Here is a 21,351-nt window from a genome sequence, read left to right as displayed (position 1 = left end):
ATGCCCCCTCGTTCTCGTTTCACACCCCAGTGGAAATAACCTCCCTGCTCCTAATCTATTCCCTTTATAATTTTCTGAATTTCCATAAGATACCCCCTGAAAAAGGGACTTAACAGTGTGGACAAACAAGTTGTATTGGCGTACACATTTCCAACCACCATTTGGACGTTTTGGGGGAGATGGTTGCACAGTGAAACTAGTAATCAGCAGCTCAGGCTAATGTTCGGAGACACATACTCAATCTCTTTACAGTAGCTGGCGGAATTTAAATGAATAAACCTAGAATGTAACACTGAGTCTCACTGAAGGTGACCATGAAACCACCATCTGGAGTCATAAGAATGCCTCATCTGGTTCACTAATGCCCTTTCAGGGTGGACACTTGATATCCTCATCCACGTAGTTTGAGGAAAGGGTGGGAAAGTGAGGATCTGGAGTGTCAGATCAGCCAGCAACCTCGTGACTGGCACAGTAGGCCCGAGGGGCCGAGCAGCCTACTCCTGCCATCTCTTGTGGTTGACTCTTTGATTGTGGTTAGGCCTCTGGAGTGGTCTAGCCTAACCAAAGGCACTAAGAGGTTGCCAACAAAGGCTGCCTTTGCCAGAGGCTCTCACGTCCCACAAGGGGACCAAAACTCTGGTGCTTGAACATGGCAATGAGTACTGGTTCATCTTCCTTAAACACTCACATCTGCTTTTTTCTCAGGTCACCTTGGAAGCTGACTCTTGAGATTTATAAACTCCTGCAGAGATATTACTTTCAGGGTGTTCTTGCAATCCTTCTTTTTCTGAACAATGGCGTCCCACATTTTAAAAACAACACTCATAATAAATGCTCTAGGGGTTAGGTGACTGAACTCTTCACCCCACCCTCCCAACTCCACGTTCAAACAAACTTAAACCTAAATGGATCCTCTGAGCAACAGGATCATTGAATACTTAAATCGTGATCTCCGGAATCTCCTGCCGTATCGATGCCCAGAGATCTCGCTAAGGTAACCTCACACTATTACTCTCTCCAGTAATTGGTCCCAGGCAGTGACTGCTATAGAATTGTGTTTAAGATGGACTTAATGCTGTAGAGAGCTGTCACTATTTAGAAGTAGCCTATTTCCTGATAAGCTAATTACTCAGTTATAAGAAAGGATTATCTGCCATTCTTACAACGTCTGGTCTACATCAGACTCCAGGCTCCCCGTGACTATGGGTGAGGCTTGACTTCTCTCTGAAATGGTCAAACTAACTACTCTGGGCAGCTAGAGAGGGCGATTGAAGGCTGGCCCACATCCCATTACACACAAAATTTGTTAAAAAGTATGCATGACATGGGGTGGCACAGTGTTCAGCACAGCTGCCCCATAGCGTCAGGGTCTTGGGTTCGATTCCAGCCTCGGGTGACTGTCTGTGTGGAGTTTGCACTTTCTCCTGTGTGTCTGCGTGGGTTCCCTCTCACAGTCCAAAGGCATGCAGGTTGGGTGGAATAACTGTGGGCAATGTAAGGTCATAGGGATTGGGTCGGTCTGGGTGGGATGCTATTTGGAGGACTAGTATGGGCTGAATGGCCTGCTTCCACACTGTAGGGATCCTGTGAAGGACTGAACTGCCGACTCCATATCCTGTGTTTCTCATCTTATCATCCATGACTGATGTATTAACCATCCTTACACCATGTTCATCCATTAGAGTAATGATAGATCATTACATTACAGTGTAAAGAAAGTATCTCTATAATGCCAGTGTCACATCATTGTGCATTACATACAATTTCACAAAACTGAAATGATTGCAGCCTCTTTAGTGAATATATGTGTCTACTAAACTGGAAATGGAGATATAAAATGAGATTTAAATGACTGTTTCTGGAAAAAGCTAGTCAGTCTTGTAGTTAATTGTTTGTTAGTTTTACAATCCAGACCTACAAAGTATATGGGGATCAGATAGCTCAGTTGGCTGGATGGTTGGTTTGCAATGCAGGGAGACACCAACAGTGTGGATTCAATTCCCACAGCAACTGAGGTGACCATGAAGGACTCTCCTTCTCAACCTTCCCCCTCACCTGAGGGGCGCTGAACCTCAGCTTAAACCACTACCAGTCATCTCCCTCTCTCATTAGTCAGCAGCCTATTGGCTGGTCCAATTATGGCAACTTTTAACCTTAAAATGAAGACTTCATAGAGAAAGTGTTACAGACTCAGGAAGCCATACTTAAGACATAACTTTGGGTCCAATCCCAAACACATGACTAAGCCATCAGTAGACAATTTTTTGCATAGAACAACATCCCATTGTTACAATTTAACTCTTTACACCAGCAACACTTCTGGTCAGCTCCCAGACAAATCTATCAGTCTGAGAACCAACACAATATATTGATAACTGTCAAAAATTCTGACCTATAGATTTTCTGCCAATTGCTTTCTGATCAGCCACCTCCTTTCCTACTTTGTCAATGGGCTTGTCTGATCCATCCACATTGGATTGTTGCGTAGCATCTGGCTCCTCAGGATTGGAGGATGCTGTAGAACAGATATTAATAAATAGTTAAGATTTTGTGTGTTTTTGATTAAAGAATAGATAACTTTCTATTCCTGTTTCTCTGAGAACTGAGCAAGCTGCAGAGTGCAAAATGTTATGAAATCACACACAATATTAAACACAACGTTGTTGAGATGGTAATGGAAGATGATTTATGTTAAACCAGTCATAACCTGGTTCATCAGAGCACGATTCAGTCATTTTAAAAAATTCTCATTGAAATCCTGTGCATTAACCGTCCTTGCACCATGTTCATCCATTAGAGTAATGATAGATTATTACATTACAGTGTAAAGAAATTATCCCAATAATGCCAGTGTCATATCATTATGCATTACATACAATTTCACAAAACTGAAATGATTGCAGCCTCTTTAGTGAATATATGTGCCGACTAAACTGGAAATGGAGATATAAAACGTGACATAAATTACTGTTTCTAGAAAAAGCTAGTCAGTCTTGTGTTAATTGTTAGTTGGTTTTACAGTCCAGAGCTACATAGTATATGGGGATCAGATAGCTCAGTTCGCTGGATGGTTGGTTTGCAATGCAGGGAGACACCAACAGTGTGGATTCAATTCCCACAGCAACTGAGGTGACCATGAAGGACTCTCCTTCTCAACCTTTCCCCTCACCTGAGGGGCGCTGAACCTCAGCTTAAACCACTACCAGTCATCTCCCTCTCTCATTAGTCAGCAGCCTATTGGCTGGTCTGCCTCAAAAACAGCTCATGAAACCGTTGTATAGGAATTCTTAACATATTTATAAGAAGCTCTTTTGTCAAATAGTTTAACCGAAGCATCAATCCATTTGAGATGAGAAAGCAAATGCTTTGATAAACTTGCAACATCTTTTCATGCGAATCATCCAGCATTTGTGTGAAAATGTTCAACAAAAGACCTTTATTCCAAAGCAGTTGAGGATTTGATAGCCATATATAACGCTAAAACAGGTTTAGATAAAGTTCTGCTCACAGTTGAGAATGCTAATTTGTTTAAAAAGTATTTGAATTCTCAGGTTTAAAGGAGTTGCATGTACATATTCTTCATTTTAAGAGTTTTACAGAAACAAATAAACTAAAAGCAACATTGACTAAGCACTACATAGTAGGAAACTAGTAATCTAAATGACAGGAATGATATCTTCTTCTTTGACCTCCCCAGTCCATAAAGCAAACCAGCCTTCCATCCATAGAATCCGTCTATACTCCCCACTGCCTCGGGAAAGCAGCCATCATCATCAAAAACCCCTCCCATTCTGGTTATAATCTCTTCCATCCACTGCCATCAGGCAGAAGATACAGGAGTTTGAATACACGCCCCAACAGATTCAACAACAGCTTCTTCCCTGGCGTGATCAGACGTATGAATGGACCTCCCATATATTAGAGTTGATCTTTCTCTGCACCTTCTCTGTAGCTGTAACACTATGTTCTGCATTCTGTTCTCTCTCCCCAAAGTACTTAAGTGAGGTAAGATTTGTCTGTATAGCACACAAAACAATACTGTTCACTATATCTTGGTACATGTGACAATAATAAATCAAATAAAGCACACCATATTTATATTTTATGGCCTGTTCTCATCTAATAGCATTCTCAGCTTTCAGCAGGTCAGCTTCTCCCTGCACAGTGGAGTCATAATGTTGAGTAATTGTTAAGCATGTTCTTTCAGCTTCCTGAGAAGTCTTGAACTGAACTCCAGCAGCAAGGCCTTCTCTCAGCAATTCCCTGCCCTGGTCAGCCATGTACAAATCTCTCATAGCATCATGGGATACCTCTCTTCAACTAGAGACTATGTTCATTGCCATATTCAGTCTGATAGTCCACAGAAATACAGCATTCTCCTGACTGCTATCAGAGCTTCCATCTATCCATTCTGACAGATCACTCTTACTGTGCAAAATATTTCTGAGGCTGAACTTCCTCAGGGGGCTAAGGAAATTCGACATGTCCGTAAAAACAATTTTTGTAAATGCCCTATCCGGATGCATCACAGCATGGTATGGCAACTGCTCTGCCCAGGACTGTAAGAAACTACAGAGAGTTGTGAACACAGCCCAGTCCATCACACAAACCAACTCCATCTACAATACTCGCTACCTCAGAAAGGCAGCCAACATCATCAAAGACCCCTCCCATCCCAGTTATAATCTCTTCCAACCTATTCCATCAGGCAGAAGATACAAAAGCTTAAACACATGGACCAACAGATTCAAGAACAGCTTCTTCCCCGCTGTTACAGGTACACAATCCATTATCCAAAACCCTCGGGGCCAGCTGGTTTTCAGAATTCTGAATTTTTTGGATTTCTGAATAAGTGACAGTTTCACGGTGAAATTTTTAAAAATCTTACCGACCAGCAGACACACGTGTGAGCACTATGAATGCTGAGACAGAATTGATGCCTGCCAGTGCTGGGCCATGTCACATCTGAGTCACGTGGGGCGAGTGGGTGTGGAGTTGGGTTAACTGGTTACATGCCAAACAACCTTGCTATGGAGAAAGAAAACTTCAGACGAAAAACTTTGGAATTTGGAGTTTTTTGGAAAAAGGATTGTGTACTTGATTAGACTGATGAATGGACCTCAAATTTTAAATTTAATGTTGATCTCGCTCTCTGTGTACCTTCTCTGCAGCTGTAAGACTGTATTCCTCACTCTATTCTATTACCCTTACGCACTTTGTATGGTATGATCTGTCTGCACTTCATGCATATCAAAGTTTTTCACTGTGCGTAGGTACATGATGATAATAAATCAAATCAAATGAAATAAACTAAAAAAGGAAGTGTTTTCAAACAGTTCTGCCATTCTTGCCTTTGCTCACAGTTGTGCAATATGACATACACATTTCAATAGCCTATCCTGGGCCCCTCTGTGTCCAAGTCACCAAGGCAGACTAGCTCATTGTCGGGCAGAAAGGACAGCGAATCATATTTACTCCTTACTCCCTCTTCATTCCTACATTTAAATTAAAGAGATAGTCCAAAACAGGAGCTCTTCTAAAACCCTGCACAATGAACGGTTGGTAAAGAAAGGTTATGGTCATGAGCTGATATCACAAGGGCTGGGGAACACAGTGATTGGGCAGGGGGTGCAGGGCTACATGAGAAAGAACTCCATGAGGAGTGATCCGCCGGAATCCACAGCCATTGATGATGGCAGTGGCCGGAGGGATGATCAATGATTTCAAAAAGGATTGGACTGACACTCAAGGCAAGCAGTTGAAAAGTGTGGTGCTGGAAAAACACAGCAGGCCAGGCAGCATCCGAGGAGCAGGAGAATCGACGTTTCGGGCATCAGTCCTTCTTCAGGAATCCTGAAGAAGGGCTTGTGCCGTAAACGTCGATTCTCCTGCTCCTCGGATGCTGCCTGGCCTGCTGTGTTTTTCCAACACCACACTTTTCAACTCTGGTCTCCAGCATCTGCAGTCCTCACTTTCTCCTACTCAAGGCAAACAACCTTTCAGGGTCACAGGGATAGAGGGGAGGGAATGGGACTGACTAGAACGCTCTACAGAGAGATGGCATGGACTCAATGGGCTGAACAACATCCTTCAATGCTGTAATGACTCCACAACATTTGGGAGTGAGGGCACCTTTTACTCTGAAATGGTGACAACACGTACAAACATTTAGGAGGACATGTTGCGGCTGTACGGGATATTGGTTAGACCACAGTTGGAATATTGCGTGCAATTCTGGTCTCCTTCCTATCAGAAGGATGTTGTGAAACGTGAAAGGGTTCAGAAAAAAATTACCAGGATGTGGCCAGGGTTGGAGGATTTGAGCTCTAGGGAGTGGCTGAACAGGCTGGGGCTGTTTTCCCTGGAGCATCGAGGCTGAGGGGTGACCTGATAGAGGTTTATAAAATGATGAGGGGCACGGATAGGGGAAATAGGAAACATCTTTTCCCTTGGTTGGGGGGAGTCCAGAACTAGAGGGCATAGGGTTAGGGTCAGAGGGGAAAGATATAAAAGAGACCTAAGGGGCAGCTTTTTCACGCAGAGGGTGGTGCGTGTATGGAATGAGCTGCCAGAGGAAGTGGTTGAGGCTGGTACAATTACAACATTTAAAAGACATCTGGATATATGAAATGAAGGCTTTAGAGGGTAATGGGCCAAGTGCTGGCAAATGGACTAGATTAAGGTAAGGATATCTGGTTGGCGTGCACGAGTTGGCCCTAAGTGTCTGTTTCCGTGCTGTATGTCTCTATGACTCTATGATATCCGCTTAAAGGTTCATTATCAACATTATTGCAAACAATGCCACACTTTGCATCCTGTTCTCAGTCACTCAACTCTTTGCAGCTTGTCAATGGGATGCTATCCATCACACCTGTCAGAACCCATGATTGGCTGTAGCGAATAAAGCCTGAATACAGTTCCCAAGGAGTCCCTGAAATTGCCTTCCATTAACTCCAACTGAAACAGGATCAAACTGCCCTGCTTTCCAAATAGATCGACCAATGTGTCTGCCGCTCATCCAGAAAATAACATCAGTATTGCTTGGGGCCGGTCTCAGTGATCAATCATGCTGCTTTCGTTCATGTTATGGTACAGAGAAGGAACAACAAACTGAATGCTCAACCTGTCTGACAGGTGGAAGCTGGGGAGATGGAGAGTCAGCTCAACTCAAACAAAAAACTTTCAATAAAAGCCATTGATCAGGTTTGTAGTTAAGATCACATCTTGCACATTTCCTTGTGTTTTCCGTCATGTTGGAGAAGCATACACTTATCCTGCCATCTGTTTGTAGCAACTCAGTGCACAACAGCTCACGACCACATACACCGATTGCTTTTCATCCTGATGCATTGGTACGAAGAAACAAACTCGGTTTGATCTTTGTCGCGCTGATAAACCTTTCCGCATCACACCACTGCAACAGAAATGGGAATCGTTCCTGTTTCAACTATGACAGCCCTTTAATTTCACTTGCAACACAGCCAGGATTTTGGGAATTATTGGACTGAAATCAAAGCTTGGCTTGATGTCAAGTTTTCTTTCAGTTTGGTAGTTTGAATCCTCCTGCAGGAACAAGACACCGCTGTTTGGAAGGATTACAAACAGTCGGACAAATCTGCTTCCTATTTATTTCTTCCTGTCCTTTCCATTTCTCATTGCATGAAATTGTATAACCTTTCTCCTTAACCGTGGGACCATGTTAACTCTGCAGTGTCCTCAGGCACCACCACATCCCCTCTCAAACCTTGTTCCTTCTGCCCACCACCAACCCTCTCCCTCAAACCTTGGCAGCAGAGCGGCGTTCGCTCTGGACTCTTCAGAAACCTTTTCCAAGCCCCCTCCTAAATGTCGCCGATTCCCAAAATCCCAACGACATGACCAAACTTTCACTGCCTCTCCCTGACCTCTCCCTTCCTAGCTTCACTGCGTTTATTTGTGAACTACATCAAGGTGCCTCTCAATGGCAGTGTTGCCTGGACACAGATACATGGCCTCTTCATGCAGACTGTGCAAATTGAAGATTCTAGTGATTCATTTCCTGGTCTTACGTACTTAAAAACATGTTTTTTTCCCTCAACTGTTCACCGAAATGTTTATTGCACAGGAAGTATGTGCTCTTTGAACTCGTTTATTTGCTAAATTAAGGGCCTGGTTTGTGGGCAATCCCACACAATTAAGGTTCCCTCCCATGGTTGAAGCAGAAAGTGCTGGAGAAACTCAGCAGGTCTGGCAGCATCTGTGGAGAGGTTTGAGCCCAATAAAATTGACTCAAAACATTAACTCTGCTTTTGTCTCTCCACAGATACTGCCAGACCTGCTGAGTTTCTCCAGCACTTGCTGATTTTATTTCACATTTCCAGCATCTGCTGTGCTTTGCTTAAAAAAAAAATTCTGTTCCAAGTTCTAGAGTATAATGTCTCTCCCCTGATGATTTTACTTTAGTTAACTTGAGTCTAGAATATCTCTCTGCTGTTGGACAAAAAGAAGCGTCAAAAATTGAACTGAATTGAAACTGCGATGCAGGGGCCATTTTAGAGGCTTATAAAATGATGAGGGCATGGATGGGGTGACCAGACCAGGTCTTTTCCCTGGGGTGGGGAAGAACAAAACTAGAGGGCATAGGTTGATGGTGAGAGAGGCAAGATTTAAAAGGGACCTAAGGGGCAGCTTTTTCACACAGAGGGTGGTACGTGTATGGAATGAGCCGCCAGAGGAAGTGTTGGAGGCTGGTACAATTACAGCATTTAAAAGGCATCTGGATGGGGACATGAACAGGAAGGGTTTAGAGGACCAAATGTTGGCCATTGGGACTCCATGAATTTAGGCTATCTGGTCAGCATGGACGTGTTGGATCAAAGGGCTTTATGACACTATGACTGGAAGGCCAATGCTGCATTTCAGGTTTAACACAAACAACTTAACTCAGATTTAAGGCAGTCAACAGCTCTCCTGTCAACTTTTCAAGTGCAGTCACGGTGATAAGATTGAACTTGTTAAGAAAACAATGCATGACAAAACATCTTGTCTAAGACCATGTTCCGCATATACTAATGAGTAAGTGCTCTCCAATCATTATTTTCTTCAATGATGTTAGTGGAGGAGTAAATGACAGGCAGGTGGACACCAGTGGTTCAAGAAGGCCGCTCACTATCCCCACTTTCTCAAGGGGCACCTAGGGATGGGGCATACATGCTGGCCCGGCCCAGAAATGAATAAAAGAAAAATGACAAGGCACCAGAAAGTGCTGGGTGACCACTTCACTGAAATCTTACGTCAGTATCAAACAGGTAACATACATAAAAAATGGAGGGGTGGCTCAGTGGTTGGCACTGCAGCCTCACAGCGCCAGGGACCCGAGTTTGATTCCACCTGTCTGCAAGGAATTTGCACCTTCTCCCTGTGTCTGTGTAGGTTTCCTCCGGGTGCCCCAGTTTCTTCCCACAGTCCAAGGATGTGCAGGTTAGGGTGGATTGGCCATGCTAAGTTCCCCCATAGTGTCCAGGGATGTGCAGGCTAAGTGGATTAGCAACAGGAAATGCAGGGTTAGAGGGATAAGGGTTGGTCTGGTTGGGATACTTTTCGGAGGGTCAGTATTGACCTGATGGGCCAAATGGCCTGCTTCCTCACTATATAGATCCTAGGAAGGGCAGGAGGAATTCAGCGTCAGTGCGGTACTTGGTCTCTCTCTCTCTCTCTCTCTCTCCACAGACACTGCCAAACCTGCTGAGTTTCTCCAGCACTTTCCACTCTAATTTCAGATTCCCAGTGCACGCAGTATTTTGATTTTTCCTGGACAGCACAGGAGCTAGTTTTACAAGGGGAAAATTTTCCAACTCCAAACACACACGTGGCAACTGCAACACCATGAGCTCGCCAGAAGATTGATCGGTTAGACAGTCACTGCACTGTTGGCCTAAGTGGAAACAGTATATGATTAGAGCTGGTGCTGGAAAAGCACAGCAGGTCAGGCAGCACCTGAGGGGCAGGAAAATTGACGTTTCGTCAGGAAATGACAAAGGTCTTTTGCCCAAAATGGTAAATGCTGATATGCACAACAACAACAGCGGCAATGCTCTAAGGCCCCTGGAAGAACCTTATCCATCATTGTTCAGGAAAGAGGGCACTAAAAGAGGGAGGTACAACTTGTTGCAGAGTCTGGAATCTGTACTGAAAACAACAAATGCTGGAGATCACAGCGGGTCAGGCATGGAGAGAGAGCAAGCTAACGTATCGAGTCATAGAGTCAGAGAGATGTACAGCATGGAAACAGACCCTTCGGTCCAACCCATGCATGCCGACCAGATATCCCAACCCAATCTAGTCCCACCCGACCCATACCCCTCAAACCCTAGGTAAAAACCAGGACTGCAGATGCTGGAAACCCAAGTCTGGATTAGAGTGGTGCTGGAAAAGCACAGCAGGTCAGGCAGCATCCGAGGAGCAGGAAAATCGACGTTTTGGGCAAAAGCCGTCCTCCAAACCCTTCCTATTCATATACCCATCCAAATGCCTCTTAAATGTTACAATTGCACCAGCCTCCACCACTTCCTCTGGCAGCTCATTCCTTACCCGTACCATCCTCTTGTGTGAAAATGTTGCCCCTTAGGTCTCTTTTATATCTTTCCCCTTTCACCCTAAACCTGTGCCCTTTAGTTCTGGACTCCCTGACCACAGGGAAAAGACTGTCTATTTATCCTATCCATGCCCCTCATAATTTTGTAAACCTCTATAAGATCACCCCCAGCCTCCGATGGTCCAGGGAAAGCAGCCCCAGCCTGTTCAGCCTCTCCCTATAGCTCAAACCCTCCAACCCTGACAACATCCTTGTAAATCGTCAATGAGGACAGCTGGGAGCTGGGTCAAAGAAGCAAGTTTTAGGGGGAGTTTTAAAGTACAAGTAGTCCCACTATAATGACATGGTTGCGTGCTTGTGCAACCCCGCGTTATAGAAACATTGCGCTTTGCAAACAGCGCTTAAAGTGTTGGCGATGCAATCACATTCCAGCCAGCACACGCTTTAAAGGTTCGTGTGTCAGAAACAGTGTCCCCGATTCATCAATCGCGTTACTGCGAAGTCGCTTTAATGAAACTGGTGTTATTAGCAGAACGACAATTACACAGCTCAGGCACCAGAGTGTCACAGGCATGCTGACAGGATCTGAAGGAATTACTGTCAGTGAGGTCACACTGCAACAGATCAGATATACAGAGAGGTTTCTCAAATGGACTAAAGACATCCAAACAAGACTGCAGGAACTCTCAGTCTTGAAATACACAGTTCCTGAAGAAACAACATCCTTCGTGAGGCAAGTTAATCACTAAGGAAGAAGTGTTACCTCTTTCATTAAGTAGTGAATGAAAGCATTTGACAGCATAAAAACAGCCATTTCCTCCACGTGGCTAACTCTGGAACAAGGGGGAGAATTAAACCCAGATTGTTCAGCACTTCTTCAAAGGAACATAGAAATCAGAAACTCAGTCTCCCTCAAGGAGTTGGGGATTAGAAAGATTCCGAACAGAGAAGGACTGATTTTTGGTAGATCGGTAATTTCTCTCAGAATTCAGGAACTGCAAAGGGCTCTGATGTAAAGGTGGGAAAAGCAGAGTTATGGATAGGGATCAGATATGATCAAAATGGACAGCGAACAGGCTGAGTGACTTTCTCCTGTTCCCATTTTCCCATCACTCCATCATCATTGTGTTAATCTGGTATTTTAGGAATTGAAAAGTGATATTGGAAGTTGATACTAAATCTGAGTCATTGCATATTACAAAACAACTTCTAAATAATATTTCAGTTCAGTAACATTACCGAGGAGATGATGGCAGAGTGGTATTGTCACTAGACTATTATTTGGGAAATCCAGATAACGTCGCGAGAATCCAGGTTCTCATCCTGACTTCGCAGGTGTGGAATTTGAATTGAATTGAAATCTGGAATTACGAGTCCGGTGATGACCAGGAAACTGTTGTCAATTGCTGGAATACCCATCTGGTTTACCGGTGTCCTTTAGGGAAGGAAATCTGCCATCCTTACCTGGTCTGGCCTACATGTGACTCCAGACCCACAGTGAAGTGGTCGATTCTTAACTGCTCTTTGGGCAATAAATACTGGCCTGGCCAGTGACACACACTTCCCATGAATTAATAAACAAAAAGAATTACAAAACAAAAACTGAATAATTTCAGGAACTAAAACAGAAGTTGCTGAAAAAGCTCAGCAGGTCTGGCAGCATCTGTGAAGAAAAATCACGGTTGACGTTTCGGGTCTGGTGACCCATCCTCAGACCTGCGGAGCTTTTCCAGTAATTTCTGTTTCTGTTCCTGATTTGCAGCATCCGCTGTTCTGTTGGATTTTGCTGAATACTTTCAATGTTTTACGATTACCTGTATCTGCATTAGAGTCAAGAGTGTGGCGCCGGAAAAGCTCAGCAGGTCAGGCAGCATCTAAGGAGCAGGAAAATTGACATTTCGGGCAAAAGCCCTTCATCAGAAATCAGGAATTCTGATGAAGGGCTTTTGCCCAAAACGTCGATTCTCCTGCTCCTGGGATGTTGCCTGACCTGCTGTGTTCTTCCAGCAACACACTCTCGACTCTGATCTCCAGCATCTGCAGTTCTCACTTTTGCCTGTACCTGCATTGTCCTGCATTGAGCACCAGGTGGCAGTATAGACTAAATAAAACAAATCTCTTGATTATCAGTACGAGGACACTATTTTTATGGTTATTAATTAAGGAATTAAACTTCACAGCATGAGCAGACAAATAAAATCCCTCTTATGTACTCCGTGCTCATTTGCATCACTAAAAACAGAACAGTTTGAAAAACATTTAACATGTTTAGTTTGTTTTTCCGGTCGATTTGATGGATATGAAATCAGCAACAGTGGCCCTCGTTAACACGGTGCACCACCTTTTATCACAGTCAGAGACAACATCAAGGGGTCATGAATCAGCAACACGTGTTATTTTTAGATTAGATTAGATTACATTACAGCGTGGAAACAAGCCCTTCGGCCCAACAAGTCCACACCGACCCGCCGAAGCGCAACCCACCCATACCCCTACATTTACCCCTTACCTAACACTACAGGCAATTTAGCACGGCCAATTCATCTTTGGACTGTGGGAGGAAACCGGAGGAAACCCACACAGACACGGGGAGAACGTGCAAACTCCATACAGTCAGTCGCCTGAGACGGGAATTGAACCCGGGTCTCTGGCGCTGTGAGGCAGCAGTGCTAACCACTGTGCCACCGTGCCGCCAACATCAAGCTTTAGGTATAGGATCCAAACTGTTTCGGTATCAACGGAAAGTAACGTCACCATAGTCCCGGGAGACTGTAGTCACGTTCTCTCGTGAGAGAGAGAGAGAGAGGTGCCTGAGGGAAGTCTGGAGGTTTTTTTGTCAATGTTTGTCCCAAGCTGCTCTGAGACGCAGGACTCTCCGCTCTATGGTCTGTTCCCCAGGACGCACACCGAGACAAACATTGACTGTGCGTAGAGGACCATCAACATGGTGAAAGATGCTCTTTGCTCTGCCTGAATCTTGTTGGTCTTCCAGAGCAAGGAGTCGACCCTGACCGAATGCTGCAGACCGGCACCCACCAAGGTCCAGGACTATGTGCTGAGGGACGCACCAAAACCTGGGGCAGCTGCCGCCAAGGGCACAGTGGGGAAAGACCACTGTCTGAGGTCTTCCGGCTGAAGATAAATTGGGGTCCGTTCAGTTACTGCTCCCTCCTGGTACCTCAAAGTATCTGTAAAGACAATCTCGTACAAGAAATAAATGCCTTGTGTTTGTTTGTTGGATAGAGTCAAACTATGTTTGTTGGTTTCTTCATTGGCGACTGAAACAGAACCGAGCTGCATCAGTGACTATGTTTGCATATAATTATTTTTGTGAATATTAAGCATATTTTTGAAATAAGAGATAGATGACTGTGGTGAGTTCGGCCTGAGGGTCGCCACACCTCAGGCATGGAGTGAGATTGAGAAGGAGGGACCTGCAGAGATACCCCAGCCGGTGTGGGCATTGATGTTAGCATCACTCTGAATCTGAGACCAGCCAACTCAACAACCCAATCCACTGACACTGTAAAATAACGTGGGTGAGCTCCTTTGGTTGAGAATGCTTGACGTCAATTCAATGTTGGGCTCTGAGAAGCATAAGAACAGCAGAACCCACAGTAGGAACAGTCCATTTGGCCCCTCATATCTGTTCTACCACTCAGCACAATCATGGCTGCTCCTTTCCCTCAGCCTCACCTTCCCGCTGCTCTCCAAATCTCTCGATTCCTGCAACCCCAGACATCTCCAACTGAATATCCTCCAGCCAGAGAGAATCCATCTCCATCTGGAGGCCTAGAGTCTTTCATGGACTTTCAAAGACAACACCAAAGAGTACCAAAGACTTGTATTTATATAGCACCTTGCACGACCAGAGGATGCCTCAAAGCACTCTGGAGCCAATGAAATGTGGCCAATCTGTGCACAACAAAGTCCCACAGTCAACAATGCAATAATGAGCCATTTGTTTCAGTGGTGTCAATTGAGAGAGACGGACATTGGGCAGGACACCAATAAGAACTGCTGTTGCTCCTCTATCAATACTCTTGTGGGATCTTTTCTCTCTCCACTCAAGGATGCAAGATAGGGCAACTCATCCAAAATAAGGCACCCGCGACAGTGCAGCACTCCCTCCATACTGCCCTGGAGCACCAACCCAGGAGTACAGTGCTCACGCCTCTCGAGTGGGGCTCCATGGTTAATCCAGAGATGTGCAGGTTAGGGTAGATTAGCCATGGGAAATGCAGGGTTATAGGGATAGGGTAGGGGAGTGAGTCTGGGTAGAATGTTCTTCAGAGGGTCAACATGGACTTGTTAGGCCAAATGGCCTGTTTCCACAGAGCAGGGATTCTATGATTCAACCTGTTGCCTGCTGATTCAGTTGCGGGCTGAACATCACTTCCCGAACCATCGAAACCTTCAAAACGTTGCAGCATCTCATTTCTGGATCTGGATCGGCAGACAGTACTGAGCTGGGGGGCCAAGTGGGACAGAGAGCAAAGTGGCCACGTGCAGAAAGTCTGAAAAGAATTTGAAAAAGCTCATTGAGCAGCATCTGAAACCGAAATACAATGAGGTTCTGTACCCAAAAACAAACCTGTCTTTGTCATGTGACAGAAAGTTAAAAATATCAACTGCATCAAAATTGCTTGAGATAATGCGCTTGTCAATGTACAAGTTTTAATAAGCAAACATTTATCCTTTCAGTTCAATTATTTCCAATTTACAGAAGTCTTGCGGTTAGAGTCTGGGGGTAACAATGTTTTAACATTGAGGCTGCTTGTCTGAAATTCCTCTCTATGTTATTTCTGGAGAAGGCAGACGGTTAGAATACCTTACAGTGGTGACAGGTCAAATGTACCAGCATGCTTCGCCTCAACTGAATGGCCAGACACTGAGTGTGAAAGATAGGAGTGGGCAAGGGGCTGGAGGGAAGCTGTCATCTCCCTGTCAGCAAGACAGCCTGAGGCATTGGGGTCAAGATTAGAGGGGTGCTGGAAAAGCACAGCAGGTCAGGCAGCATCCGAGGAGCAGGAAAATCTAATCTCCAGCATCTGCAGTCCCCACCTCCGCCCTGCTGAGTCATTGGGATTGCGTTCTCAGGATCAGGGATGCAAGCTTCTGACAAACCACACAAGATTAAAATTTAGGTCAAAAAGTGTGGTGCTGGAAAAGCACAGCCGGTCAGGCAGCATCCGAGGAAGCAGATTCGGGCATGAGCTCTCCCTCAGGAATGTGTGTCTGCTATTTCTGAACCATGGTCAGAGACAAAACCTCTGCTGATGCTGGAATCCAAAGTTGACAAACAGGAGGCTGGGAGAACACAGCAAGGCAGGCAGTATCAGGAGGCTGGGGGAACACAGCAAGGCAGGCAGTATCAGGAGGCTGGGGGAACACAGCAAGGCAGGCAGCATCAGGAGGGTGGGGGAACACAGCAAGGCAGGCAGCATCAGGAGGGTGGGGGAACACAGCAAGGCAGGCAGCATCAGGAGGCTGGGGGAACACAGCAAGGCAGGCAGCATCAGGAGGCTGGGAGAACACAGCAAGGCAGGCAGCATCAGGAGGGTGGGGGAACACAGCAAGGCAGGCAGCATCAGGAGGCTGGGGGAACACAGCAAGGCAGGCAGCATCAGGAGGCTGGGGGAACACAGCAAGGCAGGCAGTATCAGGAGGCTGGGGGAAGACAGCAAGGCAGGCAGCATCAGGAGGCTGGGGGAACACAGCAAGGCAGGCAGTATCAGGAGGCTGCGGGAACACAGCAAGGCAGGCAGCATCAGGAGGCTGGGGGAACACAGCAAGGCAGGCAGTATCAGGAGGCTGGGGGAAGACAGCAAGGCAGGCAGCATCAGGAGGGTGGGGGAACACAGCAAGGCAGGCAGCATCAGGAGGCTCTGGGAACACAGCAAGGCAGGCAGCATCAGGAGGGTGGGGGAACACAGCAAGGCAGGCAGCATCAGGAGGGTGGGGGAACACAGCAAGGCAGGCAGCATCAGGAGGGTGGGGGAACACAGCAAGGCAGGCAGCATCAGGAGGCTGGGGGAACACAGCAAGGCAGGCAGCACCAGCAGATGCTGTAACCCCTTCTTCAGATCCCAGTCGACTCCTCCACCTCCTGATGCTGCCAGCCTTGCTGTGTTCTTCCAGCCTCCTGATGCTGCCTGCCTTGCTGTGTTCCCCCACCCTCCTGATGCTGCCTGCCTTGCTGTGTTCCCCCCAGCCTCCTGATGCTGCCTGCCTTGCTGTGTTCCCCCAGCCTCCTGATACTGCCTGCCTTGCTGTGTTCCCCCAGCCTCCTGATGCTGCCTGCCTTGCTGTGTTCCCCCAGCCTCCTGATACTGCCTGCCTTGCTGTGTTCCCCCAGCCTCCTGATACTGCCTGCCTTGCTGTGTTCCCCCAGCCTCCTGATACTGCCTGCCTTGCTGTGTTCCCCCAGCCTCCTGATACTGCCTGCCTTGCTGTGTTCCCCCAGCCTCCTGATGCTGCCTGCCTTGCTGTGTTCCCCCAGCCTCCTGATACTGCCTGCCTTGCTGTGTTCCCCCAGCCTCCTGATGCTGCCTGCCTTGCTGTGTTCCCCCAGCCTCCTGATGCTGCCTGCCTTGCTGTGTTCTCCCAGCTTCCTGATACTGCCTGCCTTGCTGTGTTCCCCCAGCCTCCTGATACTGCCTGCCTTGCTGTGTTCCCCCAGCCTCCTGATGCTGCCTGCCTTACTGTGTTCTCCCAGCCTCCTGATGCTGCCTGCCTTGCTGTGTTCCCCCAGCCTCCTGATACTGCCTGCCTTGCTGTGTTCCCCTCCCTCCTGATGCTGCCTGGTTCGCTGTGTACCCCCAGCCTCCTGATACTGCCTGCCTTGCTGTGTTCCCCCCAGCCTCCTGATGCTGCCTGCCTTGCTGTGTTCCCCCAGCCTCCTGATACTGCCTGCCTTGCTGTGTTCCCAGAGCCTCCTGATACTGCTTGCCTTGCTGTGTTCCCCCAGCCTCCTGATACTGCCTGCCTTGCTGTGTTCCCAGAGCCTCCTGATACTGCTTGCCTTGCTGTGTTCCCCCAGCCCCCTGATGCTGCCTGGTTCGCTGTGTACCCCCAGCCTCCTGATACTGCCTGCCTTGCTGTGTTCCCCCAGCCTCCTGATACTGCCTGCCTTGCTGTGTTCCCCCAGCCTCCTGATACTGCCTGCCTTACTGTGTTCCCCCAGCCTCCTGATACTGCCTGCCTTGCTGTGTTCCCCCAGCCTCCTGATGCTGCCTGCCTTGCTGTGTTCCCCCCAGCCTCCTGATACTGCCTGCCTTGCTGTGTTCCCCCAGCCCCCTGATACTGCCTGCCTTGCTGTGTTCCCCCAGCCTCCTGATACTGCCTGCCTTGCTGTGTTCCCCCAGCCTCCTGATACTGCCTGCCTTGCTGTGTTCCCCCAGCCTCCTGATACTGCCTGCCTTGCTGTGTTCCCCTCCCTCCTGATGCTGCCTGCCTTGCTGTGTTCCTCTCCCTCCTGATACTGCCTGCCTTGCTGTGTTCCCCCAGCCCCCTGATACTGCCTGCCTTGCTGTGTTCCCCCAGCCTCCTGATACTGCCTGCCTTGCTGTGTTCCCCCAGCCTCCTGATACTGCCTGCCTTGCTGTGTTCCCCCAGCCTCCTGATACTGCCTGCCTTGCTGTGTTCCCCTCCCTCCTGATGCTGCCTGCCTTGCTGTGTTCCTCTCCCTCCTGATACTGCCTGCCTTGCTGTGTTCCCCCAGCCTCCTGATACTGCCTGCCTTGCTGTGTTCCCCCAGCCTCCTGATGCTGCCTGCCTTGCTGTGTTCCCCCAGCCTCCTGATACTGCCTGCCTTGCTGTGTTTCCCCACCCTCCTGATGCTGCCTGCCTTGCTGTGTTCCCCCAGCCTCCTGATGCTGCCTGCCTTGCTGTGTTTCCCCACCCTCCTGATGCTGCCTGCCTTGCTGTGTTCCCCCAGCCTCCTGATACTGCCTGCCTTGCTGTGTTCCCCCAGCCTCCTGATGCTGCCTGCCTTGCTGTGTTCCCAGAGCCTCCTGATACTGCCTGCCTTGCTGTGTTCCCAGAGCCTCCTGATACTGCCTGCCTTGCTGTGTTCCCCCAGCCTCCTGATGCTGCCTGCCTTGCTGTGTTCCCCCAGCCTCCTGATACTGCCTGCCTTGCTGTGTTCCCCCAGCCTCCTGATGCTGCCTGCCTTGCTGTGTTCCCCCAGCCTCCTGATACTGCCTGCCTTGCTGTGTTCCCCCAGCCTCCTGATGCTGCCTGCCTTGCTGTGTTCCCCCAGCCTCCTGATGCTGCCTGCCTTGCTGTGTTCCCCCACCCTCCTGATACTGCCGGCCTTGCTGTGTTCCCCCAGCCTCCTGATACTGCCTGCCTTGCTGTGTTCCCCCAGCCTCCTGATGCTGCCTGCCTTGCTGTGTTCCCCCAGCCTCCTGATGCTGCCTGCCTTGCTGTGTTCCCCCAGCCTCCTGATGCTGCCTGCCTTGCTGTGTTCCCCCAGCCTCCTGATACTGCCTGCCTTGCTGTGTTCCCCCAGCCTCCTGATGCTGCCTGCCTTGCTGTGTTCCCCCACCCTCCTGATGCTGCCTGCCTTGCTGTGTTCCCCCACCCTCCTGATGCTGCCTGCCTTGCTGTGTTCCCAGAGCCTCCTGATGCTGCCTGCCTTGCTGTGTTCCCCCACCCTCCTGATGCTGCCTGCCTTGCTGTGTTCCCCCACCCTCCTGATGCTGCCTGCCTTGCTGTGTTCCCAGAGCCTCCTGATACTGCCTGCCTTGCTGTGTTCCCCCAGCCTCCTGATGCTGCCTGCCTTGCTGTGTTCCCCCACCCTCCTGATGCTGCCTGCCTTGCTGTATTCCCCCACCCTCCGGATGCTGCCTGCCTTGCTGTGTTCCCAGAGCCTCCTGATGCTGCCTGCCTTGCTGTGTTCCCCCACCCTCCTGATGCTGCCTGCCTTGCTGTGTTCCCCCACCCTCCTGATGCTGCCTGCCTTGCTGTGTTCTTCCAGCCTCCTGATGCTGCCTGCCTTGCTGTGTTCCCCCACCCTCCTGATACTGCCTGCCTTGCTGTGTTCCCCCCAGCCTCCTGATGCTGCCTGCCTTGCTGTGTTCCCCCAGCCTCCTGATGCTGCCTGCCTTGCTGTGTTCCCCCCAGCCTCCTGATGCTGCCTGCCTTGCTGTGTTCCCCCAGCCTCCTGATGCTGCCTGCCTTGCTGTGTTCCCCCACCCTCCTGATGCTGCCTGCCTTGCTGTGTTCCCCCAGCCTCCTGATGCTGCCTGCCTTGCTGTGTTCCCCCAGCCTCCTGATGCTGCCTGCCTTGCTGTGTTCCCCCACCCTCCTGATGCTGCCTGCCTTGCTGTGTTCCCCACCCTCCTGATACTGCCTGCCTTGCTGTGTTCCTCCCAGCCTCCTGATGCTGCCTGCCTTGCTGTGTTCTCCCAGCCTCCTGATGCTGCCTGCCTTGCTGTGTTCCCCCAGCCTCCTGATGCTGCCTGCCTTGCTGTGTTCCCCCACCCTCCTGATGCTGCCTGCCTTGCTGTGTTCCCCCACCCTCCTGATACTGCCTGCCTTGCTGTGTTCCTCCCAGCCTCCTGATGCTGCCTGCCTTGCTGTGTTCTCCCAGCCTCCTGATGCTGCCTGCCTTGCTGTGTTCCCCCAGCCTCCTGATGCTGCCTGCCTTGCTGTGTTCCCCCAGCCTCCTGATGCTGCCTGCCTTGCTGTGTTCCCCCAGCCTCCTGATGCTGCCTGCCTTGCTGTGTTCCTCTCCCTCCTGATGCTGCCTGCCTTGCTGTGTTCCCCCAGCCTCCTGATGCTGCCTGGCTTGCTGTGTTCTCCCAGCCTCCTCTGCTTCTGTCAAGATACCCTTCCAAGTCTCACCCCGTAGATATTAATGCAATAAACGTAGCGCAGAATTGAAGACGGAAAAAGGCTAAGATTTTACACACAGACACCTCATGTGCAGTGCATCCTTATTTGGGTAAAGTCAAAAATCACATGACACCAGGTAATAGTCCAACAGGTTTATTTAAAATGACAAGCTTTCAGAACTTCACACCTCTCTCAGGTTGGCTTTTCAGTTAAGGGCCTAAGTTTAGATTTAGGGTGAGTGGGGAAAGATTTAAAAGGGACCTAAGGGGCAACTTTTTCACACAGAGGGTGGTGCGTGTATGGAATGAGCTGCCAGAGGAAGTGATGGAGGCTGGTACAATAACAACATTTAAAAGGCATCTGGATGGGTATATGAATAGGAAGGGTTTGGAGGGATATGGGTCAGATGCTGACAAATGGGACTAGATTAATTTAGGATATCTGGTCGGCATGGGCGAGATGGGCTGAAGGGTGTGTTTCCATGCATGACTCTATCATGCATTGTTGACTGTGAAGTACAATCGATTGGTAAAACATTGATGTCGGAATAGTTTGGATTTTGGACTTAACCTTGTTGTTGCTAATTCCTGACTCCTCAGTGTTGGATTTTGGTGTCGAAGAACAACATGTGCTTCAATCCTGGTCATTTCGTCAACTTCATGCCCATTAAACTGACCAGAAGATCAAACTAAACACCGTGAAAACATTTCTCGTCCTGTCATTTGTTTTCGAGAGGGCAGTCAGTCAGAGGTCGCTGTGACTTCACTTTTTCCAAATGTAAAAATTCTGATCACCACAGATGTTATTTGAAGAAACATTGTGGGCGGCACGGTGGCACAGTGGTTAGCACTGCTGCCTCACAGCGCCGGAGACCCGGGTTCAATTCCCGCCTCAGGCGACTGACTGTGTGGAGTTTGCACGTTCTCCCCGTGTCT

At 48.5% G+C, this 21,351-nt stretch overlaps 1 protein-coding gene across 2 annotated transcripts in view; it reads right to left on the bottom strand.

Moving 5' to 3' along the window:
* The window catches only part of plcb1 (phospholipase C beta 1), an 867,193-nt gene that overhangs the window by 157,717 nt on the left and 688,125 nt on the right, over positions 1-21,351 (bottom strand). For both annotated transcript variants that reach the window (XM_043696584.2, XM_043696585.2), the window contains exon 15: positions 2,393-2,515. In XM_043696584.2, coding sequence (XP_043552519.1) covers positions 2,393-2,515 — 123 coding nt within the window. The remainder of the gene's footprint in view (positions 1-2,392; positions 2,516-21,351) is intronic.

The sequence above is a fragment of the Chiloscyllium plagiosum genome, unplaced genomic scaffold (assembly GCF_037043375.1).
Source record: "Chiloscyllium plagiosum isolate Xiang-an unplaced genomic scaffold, Cpla_swu_hap1 HiC_scaffold_10, whole genome shotgun sequence".
NCBI lineage: Eukaryota > Metazoa > Chordata > Chondrichthyes > Orectolobiformes > Hemiscylliidae > Chiloscyllium > Chiloscyllium plagiosum.
The sequence above is the reverse complement of the archived record's forward strand: the minus strand, read 5'-3'. Positions and strand labels throughout refer to the sequence as shown.